The 27,021-nt window shown below is 62.5% G+C and overlaps 4 protein-coding genes across 4 annotated transcripts; 1 reads left to right on the forward strand and 3 right to left on the reverse strand.

The window, feature by feature from the left end:
• The first annotated feature begins 35 nt into the window (after nt 1-35).
• CHLRE_02g101300v5 (uncharacterized protein) lies at nt 36-4,057 on the forward strand. Its single transcript, XM_043059725.1, has 4 exons — nt 36-405; nt 487-547; nt 707-823; nt 942-4,057. The coding sequence occupies exons 1-4, from the start codon at nt 101-103 to the stop codon at nt 2,340-2,342; spliced, it is 1,884 nt and encodes a 627-aa protein (XP_042927359.1). The 5' UTR covers nt 36-100; the 3' UTR covers nt 2,343-4,057.
• A 2-nt stretch (nt 4,058-4,059) lies between these two features.
• Nucleotides 4,060-7,145, reverse strand: CHLRE_02g101350v5 (uncharacterized protein). The gene is made up of 4 exons (XM_001699755.2): nt 6,991-7,145; nt 6,487-6,750; nt 6,174-6,298; nt 4,060-5,221 (listed from the first exon to the last, which is right to left on the reverse strand). The coding sequence occupies exons 1-4, from the start codon at nt 7,031-7,033 to the stop codon at nt 5,009-5,011; spliced, it is 645 nt and encodes a 214-aa protein (XP_001699807.1). The 5' UTR covers nt 7,034-7,145; the 3' UTR covers nt 4,060-5,008.
• A 297-nt stretch (nt 7,146-7,442) lies between these two features.
• CHLRE_02g101400v5 (uncharacterized protein) lies at nt 7,443-20,055 on the reverse strand. Its single transcript, XM_043059726.1, has 31 exons — nt 19,666-20,055; nt 19,227-19,598; nt 18,885-19,018; nt 18,685-18,781; nt 18,306-18,414; nt 18,108-18,184; nt 17,576-17,739; nt 17,201-17,408; nt 16,807-16,949; nt 16,470-16,533; nt 16,160-16,249; nt 15,793-15,996; nt 15,407-15,523; nt 15,041-15,205; nt 14,606-14,827; nt 14,269-14,373; nt 13,992-14,089; nt 13,720-13,852; nt 13,437-13,569; nt 13,249-13,330; nt 12,986-13,099; nt 12,701-12,827; nt 12,328-12,489; nt 11,804-12,184; nt 11,269-11,619; nt 10,949-11,076; nt 10,419-10,803; nt 9,857-9,964; nt 8,683-8,870; nt 8,320-8,458; nt 7,443-8,143 (listed from the first exon to the last, which is right to left on the reverse strand). The coding sequence occupies exons 1-31, from the start codon at nt 19,699-19,701 to the stop codon at nt 7,844-7,846; spliced, it is 5,136 nt and encodes a 1,711-aa protein (XP_042927360.1). The 5' UTR covers nt 19,702-20,055; the 3' UTR covers nt 7,443-7,843.
• A 598-nt stretch (nt 20,056-20,653) lies between these two features.
• Nucleotides 20,654-26,985, reverse strand: CHLRE_02g101500v5 (uncharacterized protein). The gene is made up of 13 exons (XM_043059727.1): nt 26,636-26,985; nt 25,703-26,452; nt 25,292-25,339; nt 24,982-25,101; nt 24,615-24,704; nt 24,362-24,451; nt 24,025-24,099; nt 23,632-23,709; nt 23,389-23,472; nt 23,037-23,156; nt 22,596-22,772; nt 21,527-21,697; nt 20,654-21,341 (listed from the first exon to the last, which is right to left on the reverse strand). The coding sequence occupies exons 1-13, from the start codon at nt 26,756-26,758 to the stop codon at nt 21,228-21,230; spliced, it is 2,040 nt and encodes a 679-aa protein (XP_042927361.1). The 5' UTR covers nt 26,759-26,985; the 3' UTR covers nt 20,654-21,227.
• Nucleotides 26,986-27,021: the final 36 nt, after the last annotated feature.

A 27,021-nucleotide genomic window follows, 5' to 3' on the forward strand; every position in this document is an offset into this window, starting at 1 on the left:
TGATGCGCATGTCATTTTGGCGGGAAGTCTAGTCTACATCCAGGTCTACATCAGGAACATTAGCCTCAAGTCGGGGCTGGTAGTATTTTATGTAAACAAAATGAGCGAATACGGTATAACACTCCCGCATGTTGCCGTCTCGACAGAGTTTATTACGCGTGACTATGAGGACATCGTTTTTGGCGCGATCGTTGGGGAGACGCCCACAGATGATATCCTGCTCTGTGCGGGCAGAGCATTTCGCCTGCTTAGCAGCAAACTAGGCGTTTCCCTGAAAGAGGAAGAGGACGAAGAGGAGGAGATAACTTTCACCAACTTCACCTTAGCCGATGAGCCTGCGGAGCGCGATGTATATGCTACGGATGAAGATTTTACCATCACTGCGGGCTGCTACGACGCATTCAGGTGAGACGCAGACCCGCAGTTACCAGTGGCATTTGGGCTCACCCTGCCCCCTCACAAACCCCCCGCCCCCCTCCGTGGCAGCGGCGACATCTTCATCCGGGAGGGCTATTCGCTGTTGCGGCTACGCAGTGACGGCTCAGTGGTGAGTGGCTATGTCTTTTGTTTGCTGTGCTGGGTGCCAGGCGTCGTCAGTGTTGACATTCAGCCATACGGGCATCCTTAGCGGTAACGAGGCCCGTGTGGCTGAATGTCAACAGTCAGCCACATGCCTTCCATTGTAACATCTATTCTCCTAGCGCAGGAACCGCTGGCGGGCCTCAGGGCGAACCCCGGCCGGGCCGAAGGGAAAGGCCTCAGCGCGCGGTTCGAGACTTTGGGTGGCGTTGCATCCGATGGCGTCGGGTCCCTGTACGTTGAGGTGAGCAGGACCGGTCAAGAAAGCAACTTCACATTGCTTGCAGCGCCATGCCGTACAGAACGTAGATGGCCTCCTATGACGCCACGCGCCTGTCACCCACCGTCCGCACCACCAACAGGATGACAAGCGCATCCGCAGGGTGCAGCTGCCGGCGGAGTGGCGGCGCGGCGCGCCGCAGAACCATGGCAGTGGAAGCGCCACTCCCGCAGTCACGGTGTCCACCCTCCATACATCAGCCGACCGCGTGGACGCCCTCGCCTACGACGGCACCACCGACTCGCTCGTGTTCGCCTCGGATGCCAAGCTGTTCAGGCTGCCTCTGCGCCGCGCCGCCGCCGCCGCGGCTAACGGTGCGGCCGGTGTCGGTGCGGGTGCCGGACCTGTCGCTAACGGCGCTGCGGGCGGCAGGGCGGGTGGCCGCAGCCGCAACAGTAGCGGGAGCGGAAGGGGTGGAGCCGCCGCCGCCGCGGCCCGGCTGGAGCCCCAGCTCATTGCAGGGGGCGGCCACAGCAGCTCCGGCGCCGCTCCGAAGGACTTTGAGGACCCCTTGTCCATCGCCGTGGATGGAGACGGCAACATCTTTGTCCTTGATCGCGCCGCTGACGATGATGACGATGAGAATATAGACTGCTGCATCAAGGTAATTCGCGGCGGCGGCGGCATTGCCGCAGCATCGGCGGCGTCCACGTCAGCGGGGGCAGGGCCGGGGGCAGCGGCACCCGCCGTGTGTGCGGAGGAGGAGGCAGGCGGCCTGTTTGACCAGCTAGACGAGGACGGCGTGCTTGTGAGCGGCATCCCGGTGGACACTTACATGTTTTCAGCATGCATGACTGTGCTGCGGAATGGCAGCTTGGTGGTGGCGTGTCCCAATGACCTCGTGGCTCTGTGGCTCGGGCTCAAGCCGACGCTTCTGAGGCCCCGCGTGTCTGCGCCGGCCGCGGCGCCGCCGCGCTCGTTGGCCTCTGACCTGGGCTCTCTGCTGGAGTCGCCGCCCGACGCCACCTCCGACCTCACCTTGCACGTCGGCGGCCGCAAGTTCGCGGTGCACCGAGCCATCCTGGCCGCGCGCTGCGACTACTTCCGGCAGCGGCTGGCGGCGGACACGTTCGCGGACGGCGCCGCGGCGGAGCTGGAGCTGCCGGACGCGGACGCCGACGCCTTCGCGCTGCTGCTGCGCTGGCTGTACACGGGGGCCGTGGAGCTGCCGGCCGCCGCCGGCCAGCTCCAATTCATCGCCGAGCTGGCGGACCGGCTGCTGCTACCCGACCTCAGCGCGGCCGCAACACACAAGCTGCTGGCAGCAGTGACGCCGGCGACGGTGGTCGACGCGATGCTGTGGGCGGAGCGGCAGGGCGAGGCGGGGGCGGCGCTGCTGGCGCAGCTCAAGGAATGGTATCTGGAGCACGATGAGCAGGTGGTGGCGACGGCGCGCGACAGCCTGAAGCGCCTGGCGGTGGCCAGCCCCGACCTCATGGTGGAGCTGCACGTGGCGAAAAAGAAGAGGCCGCGGGCGGCCTGAAGCGTGCGCATGTGTTTGCGTGTTAGGAGAGGAAGGAAAAGGGTTGGCAATGTAGCCTTGTGTGTGCGTGTGTGTGCGTGTGTGTGTGTGTGTGTGTTAAAAAACGAAACGAAAGCCCGCCCAACGACGCGACGGAGTTACTTACCGATACCCACCATTTTACCGAGCGTTGCGTGACTGTCGTGACCCAGGTAGTCATACTTACCCGCGATAAGCCTGGAACCCCACGGGCGACCATTCGGCCTGACCCCGCGATGCACCTGTATGCGTCCATGCTCCGCACCCTGGGCGCGCTAAACAACGTTTACCCAGCACGCCTAATTCCCGGATTCCCGCCCGCTGGTCGTAGTCGAGCTCACCTATAGGCAAAGGTGGAAGCATGAGCATAGGGCGGCAGCGAGGAAGTGTCACGGGCATGTGAATGGCAACGGCGATAAGAGAGGCGGCGTGCAGCAGACAAGCTAGGTATCACGCGTCCCAAATCCCGCCCACTAAGTACAATAACACTATTGGAAGAGGGCGAGTTAGCGGTGGCACTGCGACTAAACGGGGTCGAGGCTGCATGGGGGACGTGGATGGCGGGCGGCGGTTGCAGCGTTTCCGCGTGTCAAGCTGATGTGTGTGCGTGTGACGTGTGTGCGCCGTGGGCTGGCGGGAGCTGGCCTCCCGCTCCCCACTCCACGGCGGCACCGAGGCTAGGCACGCTCGCGGCCGCAGTGGCCGCGTAGGCTGTGCGTGACGAGCCCCCCATCCCCCACCCCCCAGAATGTGTGTGTGTGTGTGTGTGTGTGTGTAAATGTGTGTGTGTTAGCTTGCGGCGGTAGCAGCTGGTGATGGTTGCAGGATGGGTTGCAGTACCTTGGGCCGCAGCAAGCCGTTGCGGTGGTGCGCGGTGCCGGGGGTGCCGGCAGCGATGAGCGCAGGGCGGCGATACGGTTGCGAGGGGCTCCAAGTATTGGCGTAGAGGATCGGGTTGATGGCCGGAAAGCATTGACTAATTGGGGCATTCATTGTTGTCTGATCGTGCGTACCGTACAGCAGGATGGCTCGCGTTGTGCACTGCACTGCAAGTGAGCATGCAGGACAGGATGGCTCGCGCTGTGCACTGTACTGCAAGTGAGCAGGCAGGTGTAGGTGGGCAGATGTTGCGAGCAGCAAGGCCGGGCAGTCAGGCAAGTATATATCGGAGGTCGGCAGGTAGGCAGGTGGGCACTGACACTGCAACTGACTGGGGCTTGGGACAACGTGATGTGGCCTGTCCTGGAGTGTGTGAATGTGTGTGTATCTCAGGCAGGCGTTGGAAGTTTCCACTCTTGTGGTGGTGATGTGCTGAAGTCAGGCGCTTGTGTGCGTAGCCTTGGGGACAGTTGAAGCTTAGAAGCAAGCTGAGGGCAGGGCAATACCTCTTGGGCACCAGTTGGTGCCATAGTGTGCTCCGTGCGGGCAAGAAGCGCTCATGCCGATGGCTGTTCGTCTTCTCCCCTCCTGACCCAAGCCAACCCTGCGGAAGGACATTTCCTTTGGCATGAGTGTGCGGTGGGACAGTGTGAAGGCAGGTTGGTGAAGTCCCGCAGGGTGCAGCTGATTCCCATACCCCAGCAGATGGCAACAACTTGCAACGACAGGGCAGGAGTGCACGGCTGATCGAATGCCGTTATGCCGGAGTTTCTGTACCGTACCGTCGCTGTTCCGTTGCTTGCTGACTGGAAGTTTGCTGATGCGAATCCCTCACGCTCCGGGCGCCCGGCCAGACGATGGCACCACACAGACACACCGCAACGCCACTTGCAATGGCCAATGTGGTCCAACCTGGTGCCCAGCCATGCGCCACCCCGTGTACTGCATGACATGTGCGGTTCTCTGTCACATCAAGGCCGGCCGCCGTCGCCCAGCCCGGCAGCCCAGCCATCCCAATACAGCAGCCACCTTACGTCCGCTAGCCATGGGCGCGACCGTCCACAGTGTTCACGGTCCGTTACGAGGGAACATGCGGATTCGCAACTTGCGCTACTGACTGCCTGCTCTCGTGCCGCCTGCAAGCCCACTCCGCCTTCCGCTCTGGTCTACGTACGCGTTAGTTCCGCAACACACGTCAATCAAGGCTGTTAGATGCTGTGCTGCTCAAGTTCAAGAATCTGGGTGGGCTGCGTACCCAGTGCCTGGCCCAACGCTCTAGGTGCAGGGCCGGCTCCTGCCGTCGTCTATATTTGGCTGACGCTGCTCAGTGTTTTCCACCAACAACCCCCAAAGAACGAACCCGAGGCACGAGGCATGATCACTACGCCGGCGTTACAAACACACCGCGCAAGCCAGAGGCCCGCAGGATCAGAAAGCATTCTCGGTGCGGAGCTTGTCGTCATGTAACCTTTCCAAACGCAGTGAAGCCTGCCGAACGAGCATGAGTCACTCATGTGAACTCCCAATGGAAGCCGGCAAGCGCCGCCTCGCCAGCCACGAGGGCAGGCAGGCTAAAAGCGCCCCGGTCCTTGGTAATGTTCGTGCGACGAGTTATCCCTGACCATGGTGGAGAGTTCCAGGAACTGAAGAACCAACTCGAGCCACGCGCCAACACCGCAGCCGGGCCGGGCGTGTGACCAGCACGCCCGGGGAACCCCGGCGCGGCCGCGCAGCCCCCAACGGGCCGCCGGCCCGCACCCACCAATTGCTTAGTAGATGCGGATGGGCTTGCCCATGGTGCTCTTGATGTACAGGCAGCGCACGTTCTGCCAGTTCTTCTTGAGCAGCGACACCAGGAAGTTGATGGCGTACATGATGTTGGTACGGATCTCGCCCTCGGTCATGCCCACGTTGGCCACGGCCACGCCCATGCACAGCACCTTCTTCAGCTGGAACTTGATGCTGCACTTGGTGTCCAGCACCTGTGCAGGGAAGAGCAAGGCAAGCGCGGCACGGCAGGGCGGGCAGGGCGGTCAGGGACCTGTGGTTGTGCTACAATATTTGGTGTTCAAGTCTGGCGCTTGCGCATCCACGCGCTGGCCTGCGCTCATTGGGCCAACCGGGGGAGCCCGGAAGCCAGGCTGTTGCTGCTGCTGCTGCCGAGCGGCTTTCCTCCAGACCGCGGTTCCAGCCCTTGGCCAGCCCACCCGAGCGAGTGCCGCCGCTGCAGCGGCTGATCATCATGCTGTCGCTGAGTCCCTCCGTCTTCTTGCACTGAGCCGTCCGCGCCGTGCGCAGTAGAGGATCCACGCTGTGGCGCTTAGCAGCAGAGGTCCCCCTGCTGTGCCCAGCCGCCCGCTGGCCTTGGCTCGCTGCAAGCGCACCCACTTGCAGCCGCAGCAGCCGGCTGAGGCTGCGCGAGGTGGTCCGTCCAATCACGCCATGGCATAACCGCTGACGGCGTGCATTGAATCCATTGCGCTAATGACGCAACATGGCCGCTGCCCTCGCCAGCCTGCAGTGAGCCCCTGCTGCCCAGTCCAGCGGTGTAGAAGCTGGCAAACTGCCGCCAGCTTCTGCGCCGCTGCCCGAGGCCGCCCAGGGCTGCGGTCCATCTATTCTCGCCAGCTGGGTTCGCCTGGCTTTCGCATATTAAGGCAAGCGCCTGCTCCTGCCTCCTGTCGGCCCCGCAGCCTGCTGCCCTGTGCGCCAGACCCGTCCCCTGTCCCACCGGCCGCCAATACGCTCTGCGCCAGCCTCCGAGCTTCCAGGCTCCCGTCCGCTCCGCTCCGCTCCAGCTCCAATGCTTTCCAGCGCGCAGTTATGTCAAGCTGTGCCATAATTCAACCCTTACCACTGCAGTCAGTGAGCAGCCCACCCTGCCTGCCCCCGTCCCATCCCTGCCAACCCAAGGGCGTTGCGTTTGTCGCTCACCATCTCCTCCAGGTTCTTGTTGATAGGAGCAGGGAACTTGCCGGCCTTGTTCAGACCGGGGCCCAGCAGACGGGGAATCTGCTTGATGACGGAGTCCGAAGCCAGGAAGGCGTGGTACGCCTGGGCTGTGGGGCGAGGAAGGCCGTCGGGGTCGGGTTAGCTCACGTCTGGCAATCCGCGCGCTCATCAAAATCTGATACCACCGTATTATTAAAAGCAATGTTGCGGTGAGTATGTCGCACGGAACCGCCTGGCAACCCAGCCATTCTCGGCCGCCACTTTCGCGCCTCCCTCAAGCGATGCCCCAACTCACCCAGCTTCTTGACCAGCTTCTTGTTCTTGTTCAGCTTCTTCAGGTCCTCCACACCCTTGGCGTCGACGCCAATGGCGCCGGCCTGCTCGCAGTGCTTCACATCACCCAGCACGCACACGCGCATGCGGGGGCGAGGCACGAAGGGCAGGCGGACGGAGCCGCTGAAACGCTTGTCCTTCTGGGGGTCGTAGTTCTTCAGACCAATCTGCAGCTCCACGGTCTCCTGGAACTTCCGGGGCTTGGTCTTAGCCCCCTCCACCAGGGCTGCAATAAACGGGAGGCAACATAAAATTACAGAGCGTCAGCAGCGCGTGCGACGAGCGTAAAACCCGGCGCGACTTGTGCCGGCGGCGACTCCTGCCCTGTGCCTTAATTGTCAACTTGCTTCATAAGCTATCGTTAACACTACGTAGAAGCGAAAATCGAGCGAGCTAAGCTAGACGCGTCAAGTCGCCGAAGAAGCAAGCCCAGAAAGGAAAGTTTCTACTCAGAAAAAGAGCTCACCGGAGACACTCTCGCGGAGAACGTCGTTCGAGATCTTGCTCATTTTCGTGCTTCACCCAAGGAAAAGGAATGTCCAGGGGTCCGCGGGCGCTCTTGACCCTCACAATTGATGCATGGGGGCGGTGGGCATCACGGTGCCTCTTCTGCGGAAGACATCATGCATAATATAAACTACACTGTTATGATTTATGCTTTCCCTATGATGAAAGTAAGGCCCAGTTGGCTGGCGGGTACCGTGCCTTGCCCTCAACCCGTCACCCTGACCCGCCCGTTCCCGCCACCCTCGCGCCTGGCATGCGAACTTGCTGCGCATAGCCTGGGCACCCTAGCTTGGTTGGACTGTCCCTTCTTGTAATTTCACAATCATAGCCTGCACTACACGGAACAACGGAATGTCCCCCACTGCCCCGTCGCCGGTGTAGCAGGGTTTGCGGGCCGAGTCGCCGAGATGCTGTAGTCCTTTGTTACAGACCTGGCGTCACACATGTTCCTGAATGCACCACCGCTGCTTCGCTTATGCACTAAGCGCTATACTAAGCAGCTGACTCGGAATGCCGCGAGCCCGCTCTAGCGTCTACAGCAATCTTCCTTCACGCTCCACGAGCACCCGGAGAGTGTGTCTTTAAGAGCACCCCCCTGTTTACCACAGTTGCATGCCGCCCCCGTAGTGTGTGTATTTGTGCTTCCGCCAAAACTCGCACTCCAACCAACATTATATCAGGGTGTCACGGCCATGCCCGGGCCCGCCCAAAGCAGCTGCCGCCACGTCATGCAATATCTGTCGGTCCCTCTCTAATGCGCCCAGACCCGAGCCTCATCTCATCACTATCCTTTCGCTCCCGTGCTCAGCCACTTAATACTGACCGCCGAAAGGGTGCCCCCCGAAACCTTGCGGGGCCCCGCCGAAGCCGCCGTGGGGCGCCGCCCCGAAGCCGCCGGCGCCCGCAGCCCCGTGGTGGTCGCCGTAGCCGCCGCCTGGCCCGCCCGGCCCAGTCATGTTGGGCGCGGGCAGAGCCAGTGGCATGAGTGTGGCGTAGGCGTTGCGCTGCGCCTCTTGGTGGCGCTGCGCCTGCTGCGCCTGCTCCTTCTCCTTCTGCTGCTCCTTGCGCTCTGACATGAGCATGTCCACCTTGCCCACATACTCCTTCAGCATCTGTGGCGGGGACGGGACGCGGCAGAGGGTTTGAGGCTTTAAGCGTCGGCGACCATGGTTAGGGTCAGTGGGCGATATCGCATTGCGCCCTGCCCGCATTACCTCTGCAAGATAACTTTCCAACGCCCATAACACTGCCATGCGCTCCTGTGCGCCCCCGCCCACCCCGTCCGCACCTGGATCATGTAGGGCATGGAGTAGTCGGTGAGGCCGTTCATCCAGGACAGCTCCAGCACCACGTCCGGCCGCAGCAGGTCGTAGCAGGTGTACAGGCAGGCCGCGAAGCACTCCTTCTCGCCCTTCTCGATAAAATACCTGCGCAAGGGATACGGTACGCAAGACGGCCGCTGCACGTCAGCGACTGGTATTTGCTGGGCGAGGCAACGCCTAATGTGGTATGCGCTGTTGACGTCATACGCATTGCCAGGGACCCACAGCAAGTGCCGTGCCGTGGACTAGCACACAAATCCTAACACTGGAAATACCATGTCGCGGACGCGCACCCCTCCCAGTATCCCCCCTAGCCAGCTGCCACCCACCGCAGCAGCTCCTCCGCAAGCTCCGCCTCCCCACTCTGCGCCGTGGTCTCCATCGCGTCCCGGAACAGCCCGTCCGCCTGTGCCAGCTCCACCGCGCGCCGCCACTTCTGGTTCTGCTTGTACACCATCGCCGCCAGCCGCCGGAACTCAATGAGCTCGTGCTTCTCCAGCCGAGCAGCCAGGCCCAGCTGCGAGGGAGCGAAAGAGAGAGGGAGAGAGACGAGGCAGGGCAAGTGGAGAAAGGCGTCAGCTGGTAGGGATGGTGGCGGAATAGAATGTGGATGTTACTTGCGGTATGCCGTGGATGGTGTTGTAGAATCGTGTTGCTTCATATCTTGGTGGTAAACTTATCCGCAGGGCCGTGTGGGCCGAGGTAGGATTGTTGCAGTTATTGTTTGCATCAGCAGCAACCATCGCAAGGTGGCCTCGGTCTTCAATGCATGCATGAACGTGTAGGGGGGATTGATGAAGTGCCAGGGACAGACGCGCAAGCCTACGCACAAGCATGTTGCAGCAAATGTTTCATATCTTGGTGGTAAACTTATCCGCAAGGCCGGGAGGGCCATCGTAGGATTGTTGCAGTTATTGTTTGCATCAGCAGCATTTTTTGCAGCAACACGAGCGACCAAGGAAGTGCGTGTGTTAAGGGATCAAATGCCAACCCGCAGTTGCTTCATATCTTGGTGGTAAACATATCCGCAGGGCCGTGTGGGCCAACGTAGGATTGTTGCAGTTATTGTTTGCATCAGCAGCAACCGTACCAGAGCTTCCGTGCATCTGCCAGTGCATTAGTTAGGCCCCATGCTATGCAAGTGATAGCTGCAGCGGCTGCTTCATATCTTGGTGGTAAACTTATCCGCAGGGCCGTGTGGGCCAACGTAGGATTGTTGCAGTTATTGTTTGCATCAGCAGCAACCGTAGCAGAGCTTCCGTGCATCTGCCAGTGCAACAGTTAGGCCCCATGCTATGCAAGTGGTGGTTGCTGCAGCGGCTGCTTCATATCTTGGTGGTAAACTTATCCGCAGGGCCGTGTGGGCCACCGTAGGATTGTTGCAGTTATTGTTTGCATCAGCAGCAACCGCTTGAGCCTTTGCAGTGCAGGCGACATGTGGGACCATGGAAGTCCAGAAGTGCCTCGGGCGATTTGCCGATTCCGCGCTACCCCCCGGCGCACCTGGTCGAAGTTGTCGTAGGTGGAGATGGAGTGCTTGAGGCCCTCGAAGTCCTCCTCCTCGATCAGCAGCGAGTTGATGGCCTCGTTGACCTCGGTGTGGTTGGCCTTCTGCAAGGGCGCACACAAACACACACGTGCCCCGAAAAGCGGTAAGCGTTCCACCGCCTCGAATGGGTATGGTGAGTCTGTTGGCCATGCCTGAACCACCTGGACGACTCATCGCTGCACACACAACCTTTGACTCAGAGCCGTGCCTCCCACCCTGCACCCTGCCCGGCCCCGGCTCCTCATCCCCAGGCAACCCCCTTACCCAATGTCCCGTACCCGGCATTCCCCACCACCACACGCACACACACACACACACACGTCTTTGCGCAACGTTTTCCTTGTGCTCTTTAACACACACAAACAGCTCCACCGCATACACTGTCTTGGCGTTATGTTTTCCTTGTGCTCCATAACACACACACACAGTAACTCCGGCGTCGTCTGGGCGGGCTTTCGTTTCGTTTTTTAACACGCACACACACACACGCACGCACGCACGCACACACGCACGCACCTGCACGCCCAGCAGGTAGTCCTTGATGAGCGGCAGCTGGTTGGCGCGGCGCATCATGTCCACCACGCGGCCGTGGTCCAGACGGCTCTGCAGCACGCCCAGCAAGTCGCACAACAGGTCCGGGTGCTCGTCCAGGTAGAAGGCCAGGCCGCGGTAGTGCGTCTCGGTGCTGGACACCTTGACCGCCACGTCCTTGAACTGCACGTGCTCCCACGCCACGGGCGAGTGGTTGATCATGCACAGCGCGGCGTTGTCGTACTCGTCGTAGGCGATGTACAGCAGCGTGAGCTCCTTCCAGTGCTGCTGCTCGTCGCACACGCGGATGAGGCGCGGGATGTTGAGCCGGTTGCCGAACAGCTTCAGGTGCTCCATCAGCTTCTCGGGCCTGCACGTGTGTGAGCGGTGTGCACGACACAAGGCAGGCGGGGACGTGGGCCGGGAGTTCGTGCAGGCGGGCAGGGACAGGCACGCTGTACAAGCAGCGTATTCTTGCATGTTGATACTGCAGGCCGTAGCCTCTGCGCTCGCACCGGTAGCGGGCGTACAGGATGCCCAGCTCGGTGAAGATGCCCATGTGCGCCCGCTCCAGGCCGATGCCGCTCTCCATCAGCGCAATCAGCTCGTCAAAGTGGCCCTTGCGCTGGTAGGTCTCCGACACCTGCGGCAGTCGCGACACACACGTACACGTCAGCTCCAGCCCTCTGCAGCCTGCACTCCCCCCCAACCCACACCGACAAGCGCAGCACGCCAAATGCTGCTATCAAATGCCCATAGACAGCCCAACACGACTGCGCCAGCCTCAACACCCACGCCATTGCAGCAAGCCCCGCCCGTACGCCGGGTAACCCACCTCGTCCAGCTCGTCGGCGTTGACGATGATGGCCAGGCCGCACAGCTGCGCCAGGCGGAACTCCTTCTCGTCCACGCACGCGTAGCAAACCTCCTTCCAGGTCTTGGGGCTGTTGGCCTTGCGCGCCGCGTCCACCGCCTGCTGGAACTGCCGCAGCCGCACCAGCGTGGAAGCCAGGCGGCCGTAGTTGGGCAGGTGCGCGAACAGCACGCGCGCCGCCTCGTACAGCCCCTCCTCGTAGCAGCGGTCTCCGCAGGCCTGCAGGTTGGCCTGGTGCGTGGCGGAGATGAACTCCTCCAGCGCCGCCATGTTGGAGGTCTTGGCGTACGCGTACACCAGCTCCGTGTCCACCTGCGCGGTAGCACACCCAGGGCGCAGAGCGCGACGGGAGAGCGTTTGAAGGCTGCTTGTGCGTGTGTACGTGTGTGTGTGTGTGTGTGTGTGTGTGTGCAGCTTACAGAATCCAGGTTACAGGGGCCCTGCCGGCGTACAGAGGCCCGGGCACCTAGATGCAGTCCCCTTATTCCTATCTCACCTTAGGCTCCTTGACCTTCTTGCGCACCATCAGCAGGTACTTGACCAGGTCGTCGTAGCAGCCGCTACCCTTGGCCGTCTCCGTCACCTGCACGTAGCGGCTCGAGTCGCCGGCCTTGAGGTAGGAGGCGATGGCCTCCGCCACCTGGCCCGCCGCCAGCTGCGCGTGGCCCAGCTCGCTCCAAACCGCCGGCTCGTCGCACTTGGAGGCCCACTCCGAGGCGCGCGGCAGGTCCTTCAGCTGCTCCAGCAGAACCTTGACGGCCTCCACGCGCTTGTTGAACTTCTTGAAGATCTCAAACGCCTCCTCCGCCAGGCCGTGCTCGATGGCCTTCTCGGCCACGGCGGGCCCGTCAAAGTTGTCCAGGCGGTAGATGTAGCCCTGAGGTGAAGGAGGGAGGGAAAAGGAGAACGGCCGGTCGCATGGAGAGCAGGGGCCCGGCAGGTGCGGTGGCACAGGATAAGTCACACAGCTGCATGGGCGGGGTTCTGATGCACCCCTCATGCCATGGTCTCGCGGCCCACCTTGACGCGGGTCTTGTCGGACTTGATGGCGGTGAGGATGAGCAGGTTCTGCAGGTTGGCGTTGTTGGAGAAGGCGCTGTTCTGCAGCACAATCTTCTCCAGCAGCTCGATCAGCTCCGACTGCAGGCCCTGGGCCATGAACGACTTGACTGTGACGCTGACCTGCGAGCGAGAAGGGAGGACAGGCACCAAGGCAGTGTCGGTAGGAAGCGTGAGAGCTGCAGTGCATGGTTGGCGGAATCCTAATTCCCGTGGTTCCTGGCTCTGTTGTGCCATCGCAGGCGCACAGTCAATTGGCACGACGCCTTGGCAAGCCATGTCAAAGCGGACCCGCTACGGTTACCCGCATGCGTGCAGTACAACAAGTGCGCACCTGCTCGGGGTTGCGGCTCTCGGGCAGGGCGGTGCCCACCACCTGCTCAATGAGCGAGGCGCGGTGCTCGTTGGCCTCGTCCAGCACCTTGGCCCACAGCGCGGGGTCAGCACGCTCCACAATGTACCTGCAGGGGAGGTGCGTGCAACGGTGCATCCCCGCCAGCGCTTCGTCAGCCAAGACAAGCTTGGGCAAGGGCAAGCTTGTGACAGATGAGTCGTGCACCGGTGGTGAGGGCATGGGGTGCGGTGGTGAGGGCATGGGGTGCGGTGGTCAGTGCCTCACCGGGCCTGCGGCTTGAACAGCGCGTTCTTGGACGTGCACTCGATGAGCGCGTCGTCGCAGGTGCCGCGCTTGTAGGCAATGACGGCCAGGTTGGGGTCGCGCTTCTCCGCGTGCCTGGCGGGCGGGTGGGTGTGGATGAGTAGCAGTTTAGGGTTGGCGTTTCCAGATCCTATGCCAAACATGCACATGCAGAAGTAGGTCGGCAGGACAGGGTCTGCCAAACAGGATACCGTAACGAAAGGTTGCACCCGCCCGTCACTCACTTGCCGACCACGAGCGAGTCGTAGTAGGGGTTAGTGGTTAGGAAGTGCTCCGGGTTGTTGTTGGTGTCGATGATGATCTTGCCTGCGGGAGCAGACCACACGCACCACAGAAGACGTGAGTACGAGGCAACCAGCCACACACCCAACCTGCTATATACTCTGGTTGCTCAATCCCATATGCCGCTCACCCAGCGCGTTGTGCACGTGCGGGTCCTGGCTGCCCTCGCTGATGAGGTGCTCCAGGAAGGGCGTCAGCAGCTTGAGGCGGTTGCGGCGCTCCACCGCCTCCACCAGCTTGTCCACCGGCAGCAGCGAGCGCACCTGTGGGGTTGCGGAAAACAGGTGAGCACGCGGGCGACAACACAAGAGTACCGGACCACGGTGGGCTCCTGCAGCAGCCGCAGGCTTCAGGCAGCAGCAGGCATAGAAACCAGGGCAGGCTGCTCCGCTGCGCCGCGCCGCCGAACGCACCGACAGGATGAGGTTGTTGATGAACTCGTCGGGCGCCTCGCAGTCCAGCAGCGCGCCCACCACGGCGGGCGCCTTGGCCGGCGACACCTTCTGCACGTAGCCCTCGATGTAGCGCAGCATGTTGTTGGCGAACCTACGCGGGTGTGGGTGCGCATCAACCACTCAGCCGAGCTGCCCGCCCCCAGCTAGGACGACCCCATCCCAAACCGTGCACCGTTTGGGATGGGTGCTCATGTGTCCGAAAGCTATCATATCAAGGCCCCGCCACTCACAGGTACTGCGTCAGGTCCTCCACCATGTCGAAGCGGTCGCACACGTTGATGAGCGGGCGGGCGTCCGGCAGCTTGGCCTCCATCAGGAAGGCCTTGACCTGTGAGGGCGCAGGCCAGCGGGCATAGCGGGTGCAGCATACGCGCATCAGCAACCACACTGGATCCAGCGCGCATTGCATCCCACAGCCCAACCCAGGCTTGAGCTGCCAAGCCCTGGACCTTGCCCATCCCACATCTACCCCGGCCGCATGCTGTCCCACGTCGCCGCGGGCCCCACCTTGTCGGGCGGGTAGTGCGACGACTCGCGGGTGACGCGCTCCACCTCCTTCAGGTTGCCGGTGCGAGCAGCCGCCTCGATGTACTTGAAGTGCTCCTCGGGGTCCTGCGAGGTCCGGCACACACCACGGTCATGCAAAGGTCCAGCACAACACGCCACACAGCCCTTCTGCTGCTTTGCATTTCCTCCAACCTTCCCAGTCCCCCACAGCCCCTGCAGCCCCCGCTCACCCCCAGCCCCCGCGGCCCCCGAATTTCCTCCGCGCACTCGCCAGCTCTTCCCTCCCTCGCCGCGCCCGCCCGCGCCCGCCCGCGCGTCACTGCTCCAACAGGCCTACCTCGGTGAACGAGATGCGCGCGCCCAGGTAGAAGTACAGGCCGTGGTACGAGTTGTAGGCCTCGAACAGCTCAATGACCTTGGAGGCCGTCAGCTGCTCCGTGTACTCCTTGGCGATGTTGACCACCAGCTGCAGGTTCTGCGCCATGTTGCTCACCAGCAGCTCCTTCAGGCAGTCCAGCGCCCAGTCGCTGGACAGCGTGCCAAAGTACTCCACCAGCGCCTGCGGGTGCGAGGGGCCGTCAGTCCATGCCCGTCATCTGCCGTCAGACACTACAGGCCGTGTTGCTTCGCTTCGCAGCGATCGACGCCGCGCTCGCTTTTTGGAGCGTCGCGCAAGCGTGAGAGCTTGCGGGCCCGCACCAAGAACCTCGGCAACAAGGGTAGAGGCGCGGCATTTCGTTCACGCGTGCCGGGGCCCAGCTGCGAGGCGCACCTGGGGGTCGATCGCGTGCGTGTTGATGATGCAGCGCTTGATGTCCGACAGGTCGGTGTAGTGCTGCAGCGCGCGCATATACAGGCCGGCCTTCTCGCACAGCTGCGCGATGCGCGGCCGGTCGTAGTGCGTCAGCGTGCCGCCGGCCAGGATGGCGTCCGCGACCTGTGTGCAAGCGTGGTGCACATACAGAGAAGTTCGCGGTGGGATTAGTGTGGCCGACCCAAATCAGTTGTGGCGGGTAGTATTGTACGCTACCCAAACATGGGTGACTCTGTCCTTGCAGTAAGGCGACCGCCTTGGGTGTCCAGTGATTGGCGGCTACCCCATCGCCCGGCGCGCTGCGCGCCAGGCCTGTCCGCCCACCTGCGGGTTGGTGACCAGGTTGATCTCCAGCAGCTTGCTCTGCAGCGCCGCCTGCTCCGGCTTGTCGCCCGACAGCGCGTCCAGCAGGAAGGCGGTCGCCTCGCGGATCATGTTGCGCTGCGGGCGGTAGGGCGTAGGGGTGGGATGAGTAAAACAGGTCAGCCGGGGGTTTGTCACGCTAGAGCGTGGTTGCATGTGCACGGACCCTTATCCCCAGCTCCAGCTGTCTGGCACCACCACACGCTGGCGTAACCGGTCGCCCGCCCTGCACCCATGGCTCCACCCCTCAGCTCCTGTTTTCCTACCCGTCCATTATTCACCACCACGCCAATACCATCACCGCTATTGTCACCGCCGGCATCACGGCCGCACACACATACACACACCTGCAGGAACAGGTCAGCCATGACGTTGACGTCCACCGGCGGCGGCGTCTGCTTGGCCACCATCTTGGCCAGCGCCACGGCGCCGTTGGGGTTGTTCATCATGAGGCTCTGCAGCAGGAACATGTAGTCAAGCTTCTGGCCGCTCTGGCCCGTGTAGGCGATCAGCGCCTGGATGTCGCCCTTCTCCGCCAGCGTGGCGATGACCTGCAGCGGAGGAGCGCGAGGGCCGTCGCGTGCGCATGAAAGTCAACACACGTAAAACACATTGCGGTACTCGACCAGTCCAAAGCGCGTAGCACCGCCCGTTGGACAGCCGATGTGATCACATGCATGCATACCGGAAGTACTGCGGCCCGACCACACGCACCTTGGGGCCGGCGCCGCACTGCTGGTACACCTTGAGCGCGAAGTCCTTGTCGCCCGCCGCGCTGATGGCGTCACCCAGCTCCTCGCACGCCTGTCAGAACGCATGCGTGGAGAGCCGTCCGTTCTCTAGCAAGCTTCGAACCCGAAGAAACTAGCAAAGCATGCTGCATGCCAGCAATAGCGCCACAGCAGCCCCCTGGGGGTTTCCAGGCTCTCTCCAGCGCCGTTCCTTCCAAACCCCTAATACCACCACCCTTTGCACACATGGACACAACCCCCCTTTCCTCCTGCCGGATCTCCCCGGCGCTCACCTCCAGCTTGCCCTCGCCCCACCAGTTGACCAGCAGGTCCTTCTTGTTCTGGCTCAGCACCAGACTGCGGGGCGCAACAACACGGCTTTAGACACGTGCCCGCGCACCCATACCAGCTCCCCAACTTGCGCTAGCTGTCGCAAGCCGTGGACCCTATGCCGTCCTTCCACTGCCCCTTCGAGGACGTGTGTGTATCAGGTTGGGCCCCCACGCAGTTACAACCAACCTGGCAAGCAGAAAACTCCATGCTTCCCACTGCCGAATGCCTTTAATCGCTGGGCCCACACACGCGAGTCCACACCCCTTGCTCCCTAGGCGCATCCACCCCATAACTCACCGCGCCAGCTCCGCCGACTCCGCGGCGTTGAGCTTGCCGCGCTGCAGCAGCACGCCCAGGTACACCAGGATGGGCGGCTTCTGGCCGGCGGGCGGCACCACGCCCTTCAGCTTGTCCATCACATCGCGCGTGCGGAGCTGGCCCTGTAGAAACCCAACGCAACCCATAGAACGTCCTGTTAGATCCTGCCGCCCGCTTGTGCTATTGTGAAGGCAGCGCCGCCTCACCAGCCCTGTCCTCAAGCTCTCCCATGCCTGAGCTCATCTGTCGTGGCATGCCTTCCATTCCTTACTGGGAATAGTGAAAACATCCCCGCCCCTCCCCGCCCCTCGTCTCTGCGCCCCCATCCCCTGCGAGTGTGCTAGTACAGCACCGCCGGACGGCCCGGCCGCACCTGCGGCGACTCCGCGGCGCACTCCGCCGCCTCCTTGTACTGGCCCGCCGCGAACAGGCGCTCAAACTGCTGGCCCACCAGCGCCTCCGCGCCCGGCAGGTTGCCGCGCTTGGCCATGGCCATGGCGAGGTCCAGGTTGTTGAGCTGCTGGCTCACGAACGGCACCATGGTCGCCTCGTTCACGGTCGCAAGCAGCACCTGGCCGCGCCTGCTCGGGCCCGTCGGAGGAGACGCAGCGGGTCAGTGAGTGCTAGCTGCCGTAGTGCCATGCCCAGTCCAGCTACATACGTGCACACACACACACACACACACACACACACACACACACACACACACACACACACACTGGAGTCCAAGTCGCGCGACACTGCTCACCGGTTGATAGCGTAGATGCCGCCGGTGCTGTCGCTGGGGCAGGCCAGGAACACGGGGTCCGGGCTGATGCGGTTGCGGTACACGGCGGTGGCGGACTCCAGGTCGTACACGAACACGAAGCCCAGCTTGGACACCACGTACACCAGCCCGAACTTCTCGCTGATCTGTGCGGGTGTGTATGTGTGTGTATATGTGTGCATGTGCGCGCGTACAGAGGCGGCGGTCGGTTGTGGGCAACGAACTAGGATGGCACGCTGGCTCACAGGCGCTCGCTGGCGGTTTCGGTAGAACGGCTGCGGCCGGAGCCGCTGCGAACCGTTTCCTATTGCTGCTCCGCGGCCCCAATCACGCACTATCCTCACACCATTTGCACACACGACCCTTTGCACCAGCCGTCAGCCTAAGGGAGCGACCCAAGCACCTCAGCAGGGCGTTGCGCACCAACCCAGCTGTCAGAACGCAGGGAACATTGTCGTCGTCAGAGTTTTTGGACCCCTCAGCTGCTGCCTGCCGCGCCCATTCCTCCACTTGCCTGCAGCGAGACCGGGAAGTCGTCCGCAAAGTCCGCCGGGAAGAACAGCTCCGCGCTGCGCTTGATGGCGCCGCCAGCTGCAGTGCAAGCACCGCACACCATTGTCAGTGTCAGCAGCGCCGACGCACGCCCCAAGTACGCATCCAGTGCCTGGCCCCGCACGGGTTGCCCCTTGCTGCTTGCCCAACGCCGACTCACCCGCCGCGCCGCCCAGCTCAATGACGTGCAGCTTGGAGATGATCTGCCCGTCCTTCAGGGTCTTCTGGGCGAACGAGATGACCAGGCTGGGTGTGTCCCGGCCCGTGAACTGTGGCGGCATCCATACACCACACCGACGTGTCAGCGCAGTCAACCGTCAAGGACTCACTTCAACGCGAACGGCACATCCGCCTCACACGCCAACCGTTTCCACCTCCTTATCGCTTCTGCTACCAGACCACATAGCAGTCCTTCCACGTCTGAAGTGGACTTCGGTACCATGTGCACAATCAACGTTCCTGGATGGTAGCCCCTCCGACACCCGTCTTCCTGACAACGCTCCATCCACAGCCGCACAGGCACAGGAAACGCAACACACCTTGACATTCGCGAAGGCCGCGGCATGCGCCTCCAGCGGCTGGCTCTTGGCCTGCTCGAAGGAGTACAGCTGCATGAGGCCCTTCGCCAGCTGCGGCCTGCGTTACAGCAGCACGGCGTCAAGCACCATGGAAGCTGGCCAGCCCAGCGCTGTAGCGCTTTTGGAGGTGCAAGCTAATGCTGTCATGGCTGCTCACTCACCGCTCCGGCGCGCCAGGGGCAATGCCGATGAGGACCGCCCACTTGTTGTCCGTGCTAGTGCGGTAGCTGATAATCTGGGAGCCCGCCAAGTTCGGGGTCCGGTCGAACACCTTGGTGGGAGCATCCGACGCGCCCTGCGTGTTTCACCAGTCACTATGTCAGGGCAGCGGAACATCGAGAGTTGCGTGTACCTTCCACCCGTATCGACACAACCTCTGCAGCTGCCGCGCGTGCTGGCACGTCCTGTGCCAGCGGCCCCTGGGCGGCCAAGCCCACCCCGGCAACCCCGGGGCCTCCCGACCGCCAAAACAGCACCCCCACAGCCCCATGCACTGGACGCACCTCCACGTCCCAGTGGTAGACTGCGCCCGCGGTCACGAGGCCAAGCATCGTCGGAGTGATCCACTTCCAAAACTCCACCGTCTCCGGCATCTGGTATGCCTTCAGCTTCGTTTTGGTGTCAAGGTTAAACACCTGCAGGGTGTCGCCTGCAGTGCCCGCGGTCACGGCCTTCAGCGCGATGACCTTCTTGTCAAGGCACATGAGGGCACTGTCCGCGCTGATCTGCCTCCGCGCAGGATTCAGCGGGTTGGACATGTCCACGATGACCACGGTGTTCTGAGCACCGGTCTCGCGGACGCAAATGTACTTCTCTGACTCCATAGAGACATTCTTGAACGAGATGAAGTCCTGCGCAACCCCAATACTGGGGAGCTGCACACCAGAGCGCAGCAGCGGTCAGTAAGCCAGCCACAGACCACCAGGACTCCACACGACTCACCAGCAGCTTCTCGGACACCAACAACGGGGCTGCCATTGAGCCCGATAGTGATCCTCGCGCCCGTCCGGTAAACTCCCCTGTGTTTGCGTCCTCTGTCGTATACGTGGGGATATAGGAGGGAGTGGGGCCAGCCCCTGTCAACGAAGTTTAGCGTGAAGCTGCGAGCAGAAGTGGGAGACACCCGTGGAATGCGGGAATGCCCATGAGCTACGTACGCGGTCTTCCGCAGTCCCAGCGCTCTTTTAGTATATAGCTGCACAGCGCCAACACATTACACACCCAGCGTCATAGCACAAGGGTCTCGCCTCGCCTGCGACTACGTCGCGTCTCTATGACTCGCAACCACCGAGCGACGCCTGCGGGCCGATTCTAGCCTGCACTTCCCTTGCTTCATATGTTTGCATCAGGTCCATGAATGCAACCAGAAGTCATACGGCAGCTCTCAGGCATCGGAGCGACTTGACACATGTCCGACTGTTGCACGCATGCTGCGGGCGGGAATCCTGGCCTGGACGCTCAATTTGAGCCTGAACGCTCATGGATGCCCAGCAGCAGGGGTGGAGTGGTGCGAGTGTGAAAGCGCGGTTGAGTTCCTGAGAGGGGCACGGGGAAGTGCGAAGAGAAAGAGGATGTTGACGAAATCCTGAGACCCCCAGCAGCAGACGTTTCATCAGGACGCGGGGCACATGCAGCAGCATGCCGACCTCAACAACCACCAACCAGACTCAGATTCCCCTGGGCTGCCTCAGTTGCGCGCAGCGTACCCCTTGCAACCTTGCTGCGCGGATCCGCACCTGCCCAAATGACGTGCAAACACCCCGTCACCCGTCCCAAATGGGGGCTCCCACGCGGCGTGGTGCCGCTGCTGTGCTCTGAATGTCACGCGGTGGCGAACAAACTGACTGCTGATGCAGGTCGTCGACACTTGAGCGTGTGTGCCGGCGTGCTGCGCTGCCAAGATGCTTGAATGTGTGCCCGATTGGCTTCTCACCGTCCATCCTCCGTTGAAACGACACTGTCGCACGTTCCTGCTTTTGCCGCCGCGTGATGGCCACACCGTCCCAACAATACGGTCGTGGCGCCAAGCGTGCACTGCTGACGGCCTGACGCTCAGTACCTCCCCGCCCTGCTACGAAATTACCAAACGCTTCCCACTAGATGCCCCCCTGTACCTGACACATGTTCTTCACTCCGACACTCTGGCGTACACGCCCCCGGTCTTTGCTACCCATACTCTGAGACAGCCCCTCTACTGCAGCTTCACAAGCACAGTGCATCATATCCTTACATGTACCGCATCAAACATAAGTCACCAGACATGAAACTGCGCATTTGGCTGTCGGTGGCACACGTCACTCAATCGTCACCCGCAAGTTCGCCTCCATAACACCCATGCAACGAGTGTGCAAAGCCGTAGGTAAAGAATTCACGCGTTCTCCTTTGTCCGACATGTACTACTGTCCTTGTAACGCTCGGGCAGATGCACAAGCAGCTCTTGTGCAAGCACAAACCTTCTGTGCCGTCAAGAAAGAATGCACCGGTTACCCCAGTGGATGGTCACATCAGTTGAAGTAAAGCAGCTTGGCGCGCCACGTGAAGAACAGGAACAGCACGAACAGTGCGAGCGCGCCGAGCGTCGTGGTCAGCACCACCGCCTTGAACAGATGCGGCCGCATCTGTGGCAGGGTTTGGTTCGATGAGACAGGCAAAGAACCACGGGCTTTGCAGCATCCATGCATACCCTCCCCCACCCCGCCCCCAACCCGGACACCGAGCACCCGCGCCAGCTCATATCCCATTAGGCCACCGCTCCACACCTTCCGTTGCTGTAACGCTGCACCCAGCCGCGGGCCGCACGCACCTGCAGCTTGGAGTCGAGGTTCATGCCAAAGTAGCCGGCCACCGCGGTCATGAGCGCTAGCGCGGCGTTGAGGCTGGTGAGGACGAGGTCTATGGTGATGAGCTGGTTGCGGTGCTGGTCCAGCTTGATGGTAACCAGATCCTCTGTGTCCTTGATGTACTCGTGCACCGTCTGTGCGGGGAGGGATGCGAGTGGGTGGGCGCCGCGCGCGCGTGTGTGTATGTGTGTGTTAACAAGCACAAGGAAAACATAGCGCAAAGACAGTGTATGCGATGCGATGTGTATGTGTGTATGTGTGTAACTACGGTTTCCATTGTTGCCTCCACGAGTCTCGTGATCGAGTACTCGGGACAACCTGCGACAGCGAGGCACACCAGGCCTACGCTGCCGCCCCTACGCGCACCTCCTGCCCAGAGCGCACACCTGCTCTGGAGTCCACCGGAACAAACAAGTGTGTGTGTGTGTGTGTGTGTGTGTGTGTGTGTGTGTGTGTGTGTGTGTGTGTGTGTGTGTGTGCGTGTGTGTGTGTGTGTGTGGAGAGGGTGGGAGACAGAAGGAAAGCCGATGTGGTGTCCCGGATGTGCTGTCTTAGCGTATTCTTTCGCAATCACGTGGTCCCAGCTGCCCCCAACCCGCTCCGGCACCCCCTGTGCACATGGTTACACACCCTCCTGCCCGCGTGCCCCTTTCTGACTACGTGAACGGCGGGCCGGGTCCCGGGTCCAGGGTTGTTGCAGGCTGAGAATTGACAGCCACACACACACACAGCCACACACACAGCGCCACACACACACACACGGTACCGTGAGCACATGCATGGGTTTGCACCCTTGAGAGCGTGTGGACACTAATCCCCCCTCGAGGTTAGAGTAGCGGGGGTTGCGCGATTTCCGGTTGGTAAGACCGGCGGCTCACCGCGGCAGGTATGCGAGGTAACTTCAGGTAACATCCGTAAACCGTCGCTTTGCTGCATCGCATACACTGTCTTTGCGCAACGTTTTCCTTGTGCTCTTTAACACACACACACACACACACACACACACACACACACACACACACACACACACACCTGCAGGCGATTGAAGGTGTGGTCCACCTGCATGAAGTACGCCTCCAGCAACATCTCCACCGCCGCCGTCTCAGCCTCGTCGATGGACGAGTCGGAGGAGGAGTCGGAAGAGGAGTCGGAGGCGTCGCCGCCCGCACCCGGCGGGCCGCCGGGCGCGCCGCCGCTCATGTTCCGGAGCTGTGGAGTGGGGGGGTTACATTCATGATTAGTTAAGGGGGGGGGGGAGCACGCGCAGCAGCGTGGTAAGAATCAGGCCAACCAGAGGATCCATCAGACCGCGTAAGGCGCCCATCGCGTCTGCTACTGCCCAGCCGTACGCGTTTGTACCGGCATGTGGGCGTGCAGTGGAGTAGCCGTCACGAAAGACGGAATAAGAATCCACAACTTTGAAAGTGCCGACGTAAGCAAGCAAGCGCGTTTTCTGAGCTGGACTGTACGCACCAGGCCGGACGACAGTCGCGACAGGTCGCCCGGCTTCATCGACACCTGGCGCGACAGCTCGGCGCCCGTCAAGTGCAGGCGGTGCATGTCGCCGTCGTCGTTCAGGAAGCGCTCCAACACCTGCGGCGGCCGCAGTAGCGCGCAGGCGAACCGGATCGAGCTAGGTAACTTGCGTGTGGCGCGCGTGGCAGTGTGGCCGCGCAGGCGGCGCCGGATCCATGACTCATGACTTGTTGAGAGCGGTGTGTGCAGGCGAAGGCCGGCAACATCCCTGCCGCAACACTTGGACAGCTGTTGGGCTCTCAAGCGCCTGCTCCATGCTTTCTCAGGTCCGGACACGCGCGGGCCGCACCTCGCGCACGGACTCGACGTTGGTTGTGAGCCGCACCAGCCGGTTCTTGATGCGGCGGGCCTTTTCCAGGTTGAACGCCGTCACCTGCGACCGATAGGTGGCGGCGTTGAGATTGTAACTAGGAACTCTGTGAGCATGGGTTGGAGGCTCAGCTTCCGGGGCCGCTAGAACCCGGCGTGGGGAGGCCACCGGACAGGCGCAAGCAGGGGGGCGTCCCGCCGCGCCGCCCTGCAGTCGCCGCACCTTGTGCGTGAGTGCGTCCAGTGTGGGATAGGCGTCACTCTCAAGCGCCTTTGTCGCCGCGTCCAGATGCGCGGCCGTCTGCAGCGAGGGCAGCCACACACACAGCACACACCGAACAGCCAACGTCAGCGTCCATTCCCGGGGCCCTTCCGCCGCCACACGAGACACCAAACGTAATGAGCACACTCCAGCAACCCGATCGCCACGCGTTGGCGCCGCACACGTTAGTGCGTGGTACACCCTGCCACGTACTGCAGCGCTCCCGCGCCGGAGGTGCAAGCAACCTAACCCCGCTGCTGTCCTGACGCATCGCGCGCGCCTGCCGGCAAATGTGCCACCACGACGTGCCACGTGGCCCACCCACGCCTCGCCACGCCACACCACGCCACGCACCATGTCCAGGCACACCTCCAGCACCTTGAGCTCGAAGGGCAGCTGCAGTGAGCTGTAGCCCGAGCTGGCAGTCACCTGCGTGGAGCCACCAGGCGGCGGCGGGAAGTCAAGAGACGCCCGGGAGTCAGGCGGCGATGGAGGTGATACGGATTGATGAACGCATTCGCCTCCACGGTGTATGGGAATTCCGTGGTTCGGATTCTTGCCAACCTAGCCCCAGCCACTGCCACAGCTGTCCTCGCCGCGTGCAGCCACCTGTAATCCGCTGCCGCCGTTCCGTGCACGTCGCCATTGTAGCCGCCGTCCTGCCAGCGGGTCAGCTGGCCCCAACACCCACCTGGCTAGACGTGCCGAATAGGCCCATGTAGGTGCGCCCGCTGGGAGCCCCGCCGCCGCCGTGCGTGGAGGGGTTGTTATCAGACGCCAACTGCACACGGGCGCAAAGACACGGGCAGCGGCAGTGCCAGCGGGGGCATGGGTGACGCGCGCAGTGATTCAGCCGCCCTGGGGCCACGGAAAAAACCGTATCAACCGGACGCAGCCCTGCTGCCGGCAACCATACATGAACAGGTCAAACTGCCTCCGCCCACCTTGGCCTTAAGCTCCGCCACGAATGCCGCCGCCAGCTCGCCGCCCTCGTCCGGCGACACCACCAGGCAATAGTCCAGAGTAATCACGGCCTGAGGGCGGGCGGGTGTGGGCCCGACGAGTCAGTCCCATCATCATCACAAAGCCCACCCGGTCATGGAAATGCAAGACGAACACGCAAATAGTAACCTTCGGTCGTCGGCCGTCGGTAGTCCGTAGGACAGGTCCCGCCGGGCGCCATCCCCGCACAATACCACCCAGGCTCAACGCTCGTCACCTGGGCTTTGGGGTGCGACAGCAGCGCCCCTCCCAGCCCTGCGCCTTGCCTGGTGCCGCCCCGCGCCCCTCTCCCGCCTCCCGCGCCCCTACCTTGATGTGCCACAGGTTGACGATGATGGCTTTGTCGCGGTCCAGGATGGCGGGCGGCGTGGCGGACGTCAGGTCCAGCAGCCGCAGGTCGCGCGCCTGCACGCCCAGCTTGTGCATCAGCTGCGCGGCGGCGGGGGATGCAGGGCGTCGCTAAGTCAGGCGACGGCAGTGATGAGCGGAGAGGCGGGACATGCTGCAGATCGGCGGCCAGGGCTGACAGGCAAGGGGTGCAGCGAAGGCAAGGCGAGGGAGTCGAGGGCGCGCCGCGGAGACAGCTGGCCATAGGAGGGTACCGGTAAGTCGTGATCACCTTGTGCCTGTCCACCCGGATGATGGTGTCATTCCCCTTGAAGTCAATCTGTGTGCATATCAACACGACGCCACCGACAGCATTTGTGTGAGCAGGCTTTGGCCAACATGGGACAAGTCGTGCCTCTGCGGCCTCCCCCCTGCCACCCGCATGCTCTCGTTGGCTCGTTGCCATCACCGGCGCGAGACACTGCCCCCACCGCGCCGCCCGGCGCGGCACACCCTACCACAGCTCCACCTCCTACCCTCACTCCTCCAGCTGCATCAACTCTCCTACCTCACCACTACCCGCACCTCCCCGCCCCTGCTGTCTGCTAGCTCACTAGATCCTTCACCTCTCACGGAAATGCTGAAAACAACTCCCTCCCTCCCCCGGGCCACCCCCCCACACACACACACACACCGACCGCACCTTGAGCCAGTTGCTGGACAGCAGCGGCGCCTTCTTGGGCTTCTCGCTGCGGTGCTTGCGGTCGCGATGCGCGCGCGGGCCCATCCCCATGTCCATGCCCATGCCGCCCCCGTGCCCGTCCGCGTCGGCGCCGTCCGGCTCCTCCCGCCCGCCGCCGTTGCCCGCCGCCGCCGCGAATGGTCCACCCAGGTGCAGCGTCCCCGCCAGCGTCGACGCCAGCCCGCCCAGCGCCTCGCTAAAGGCGTCAGCGAGGCCAGACACGACGCCGGCGGCGCCGCCCCCGCCTTCGGATTCCCGCCGCCCGCCGGTGGCACCGTGTTCGTCGTCGGTTGGGCCGCCGCGTGACCCGTGCGACGGGTCGATCGCGCCACTAGACACGTGGCGCATGAGGCCGCCGCCGCCGCCGCCGCCACTGGCAAGTCCGGAGCTGGTCAGGCCGCCGCCCGCCTCCACGTCGGCGCCCATGCCAGCACCGCCGGCGGCGGCGTCGCGCGCGTCGCGCAGGCTCCGGAAGGGCGCCAGCACCAAGCCGCCGCCGGCGCCGCCGGCCGCCATGCCGCTGACGCCGCCCGCAGACACGCGGTGCGAGCGCGAGATCGTGCCCGGAGCTGACTGCTCCTCCGCAACCTCGTCCTCTCGCACGACCCCCGTGGCGAAGTGGCTGGACGTGCGGTGGCCGTGCAGCGAGGGCGCCGGCGGCATGGGCTCCTCCTCCGCAATGGGGTGGTCCGTGGGCTGGGCGGATACATCCTGGATGCCGGGTGAGCGCAGGAGCGACCGGCTTCAGCGCAGCAGGGCAGGCTCTGCATAGATTCCGCGGTCGCCCCGGCACGCAGCTGCCCACACGAACCGCGGTGGCCCAAGTTCCCAGCAAACAGAGCTCCACGAGCGCATCAAAAGTGCCCCGTTCATTTCTTTATCTTTTATGCTTACGGTGTCTGCGTGTGTGCGAACAGCCTCCGCTGCCTTGTCATAGAGCTCGTAAAGCTCATTGTATCGCCCTCCCCTGCTCCGCCGGCTGAGCTTGTCGAATGACGGAGGTGTGCGGTCCACCATGATTCCGAGTTAAATACTAGTTCAGGGCCGACCAGGGCAAGACAAGAAGGTTGGAGAAGCGTTTGCCACTTTCCCCGCGTTGCCTAAACTTCTCCTTGCGCTAATAGCTATACATCTTCCGCTAACTTATCAGGGTCACATTTTGGTAAGAACGTGAAGGCAAGGCCGAAAGACGAAGCCGAAGGCAAGACAAACGAAGTTGCAAAGTTACTGAGCTTGTGTTGGACGGTTCGAGGGGCCTTTGTTGTATTGGCAATATTAAA

This window comes from Chlamydomonas reinhardtii, chromosome 2 (assembly GCF_000002595.2).
Source record: "Chlamydomonas reinhardtii strain CC-503 cw92 mt+ chromosome 2, whole genome shotgun sequence".
NCBI classification, from domain to species: domain Eukaryota; kingdom Viridiplantae; phylum Chlorophyta; class Chlorophyceae; order Chlamydomonadales; family Chlamydomonadaceae; genus Chlamydomonas; species Chlamydomonas reinhardtii.

Bases quoted from the DNA above. Each gene is read 5' to 3' on its own strand.
- CHLRE_02g101300v5 (XM_043059725.1), top strand. From the start codon at position 101: ATGAGCGAATACGGTATAACACTCCCGCATGTTGCCGTCTCGACAGAG. The intron at 548-706 runs GTGAGTGGCTAT...CTCCTAGCGCAG, and splicing joins TACGCAGTGACGGCTCAGTG to GAACCGCTGGCGGGCCTCAG. The intron at 824-941 runs GTGAGCAGGACC...CACCACCAACAG, and splicing joins TCGGGTCCCTGTACGTTGAG to GATGACAAGCGCATCCGCAG.
- CHLRE_02g101350v5 (XM_001699755.2), bottom strand. From the start codon at position 7,033: ATGAGCAAGATCTCGAACGACGTTCTCCGCGAGAGTGTCTCCG. The intron at 6,751-6,990 runs GTGAGCTCTTTT...CGTTTATTGCAG, and splicing joins TCTCCGCGAGAGTGTCTCCG to CCCTGGTGGAGGGGGCTAAG. The intron at 6,299-6,486 runs GTGAGTTGGGGC...CTCGCCCCACAG, and splicing joins GAAGCTGGTCAAGAAGCTGG to CCCAGGCGTACCACGCCTTC.
- CHLRE_02g101400v5 (XM_043059726.1), bottom strand. From the start codon at position 19,701: ATGGCAGCCCCGTTGTTGGTGTCCGAGAAGCTGCTG. The intron at 16,534-16,806 runs GTGAGTTATGGG...TGCGCCCCGCAG, and splicing joins GAGTCGGCGGAGCTGGCGCG to TCTGGTGCTGAGCCAGAACA. The intron at 15,997-16,159 runs GTGCGTGTGGTC...CCTCCGCTGCAG, and splicing joins AGTGCGGCGCCGGCCCCAAG to GTCATCGCCACGCTGGCGGA.
- CHLRE_02g101500v5 (XM_043059727.1), bottom strand. From the start codon at position 26,758: ATGGTGGACCGCACACCTCCGTCATTCGACAAGCTCAGCCGGCGGAGC. The intron at 26,453-26,635 runs GTAAGCATAAAA...CCCGGCATCCAG, and splicing joins TTCGCACACACGCAGACACC to GATGTATCCGCCCAGCCCAC. The intron at 24,705-24,981 runs GTAGGGGCGCGG...GCCCGCCCTCAG, and splicing joins TCAACCTGTGGCACATCAAG to GCCGTGATTACTCTGGACTA.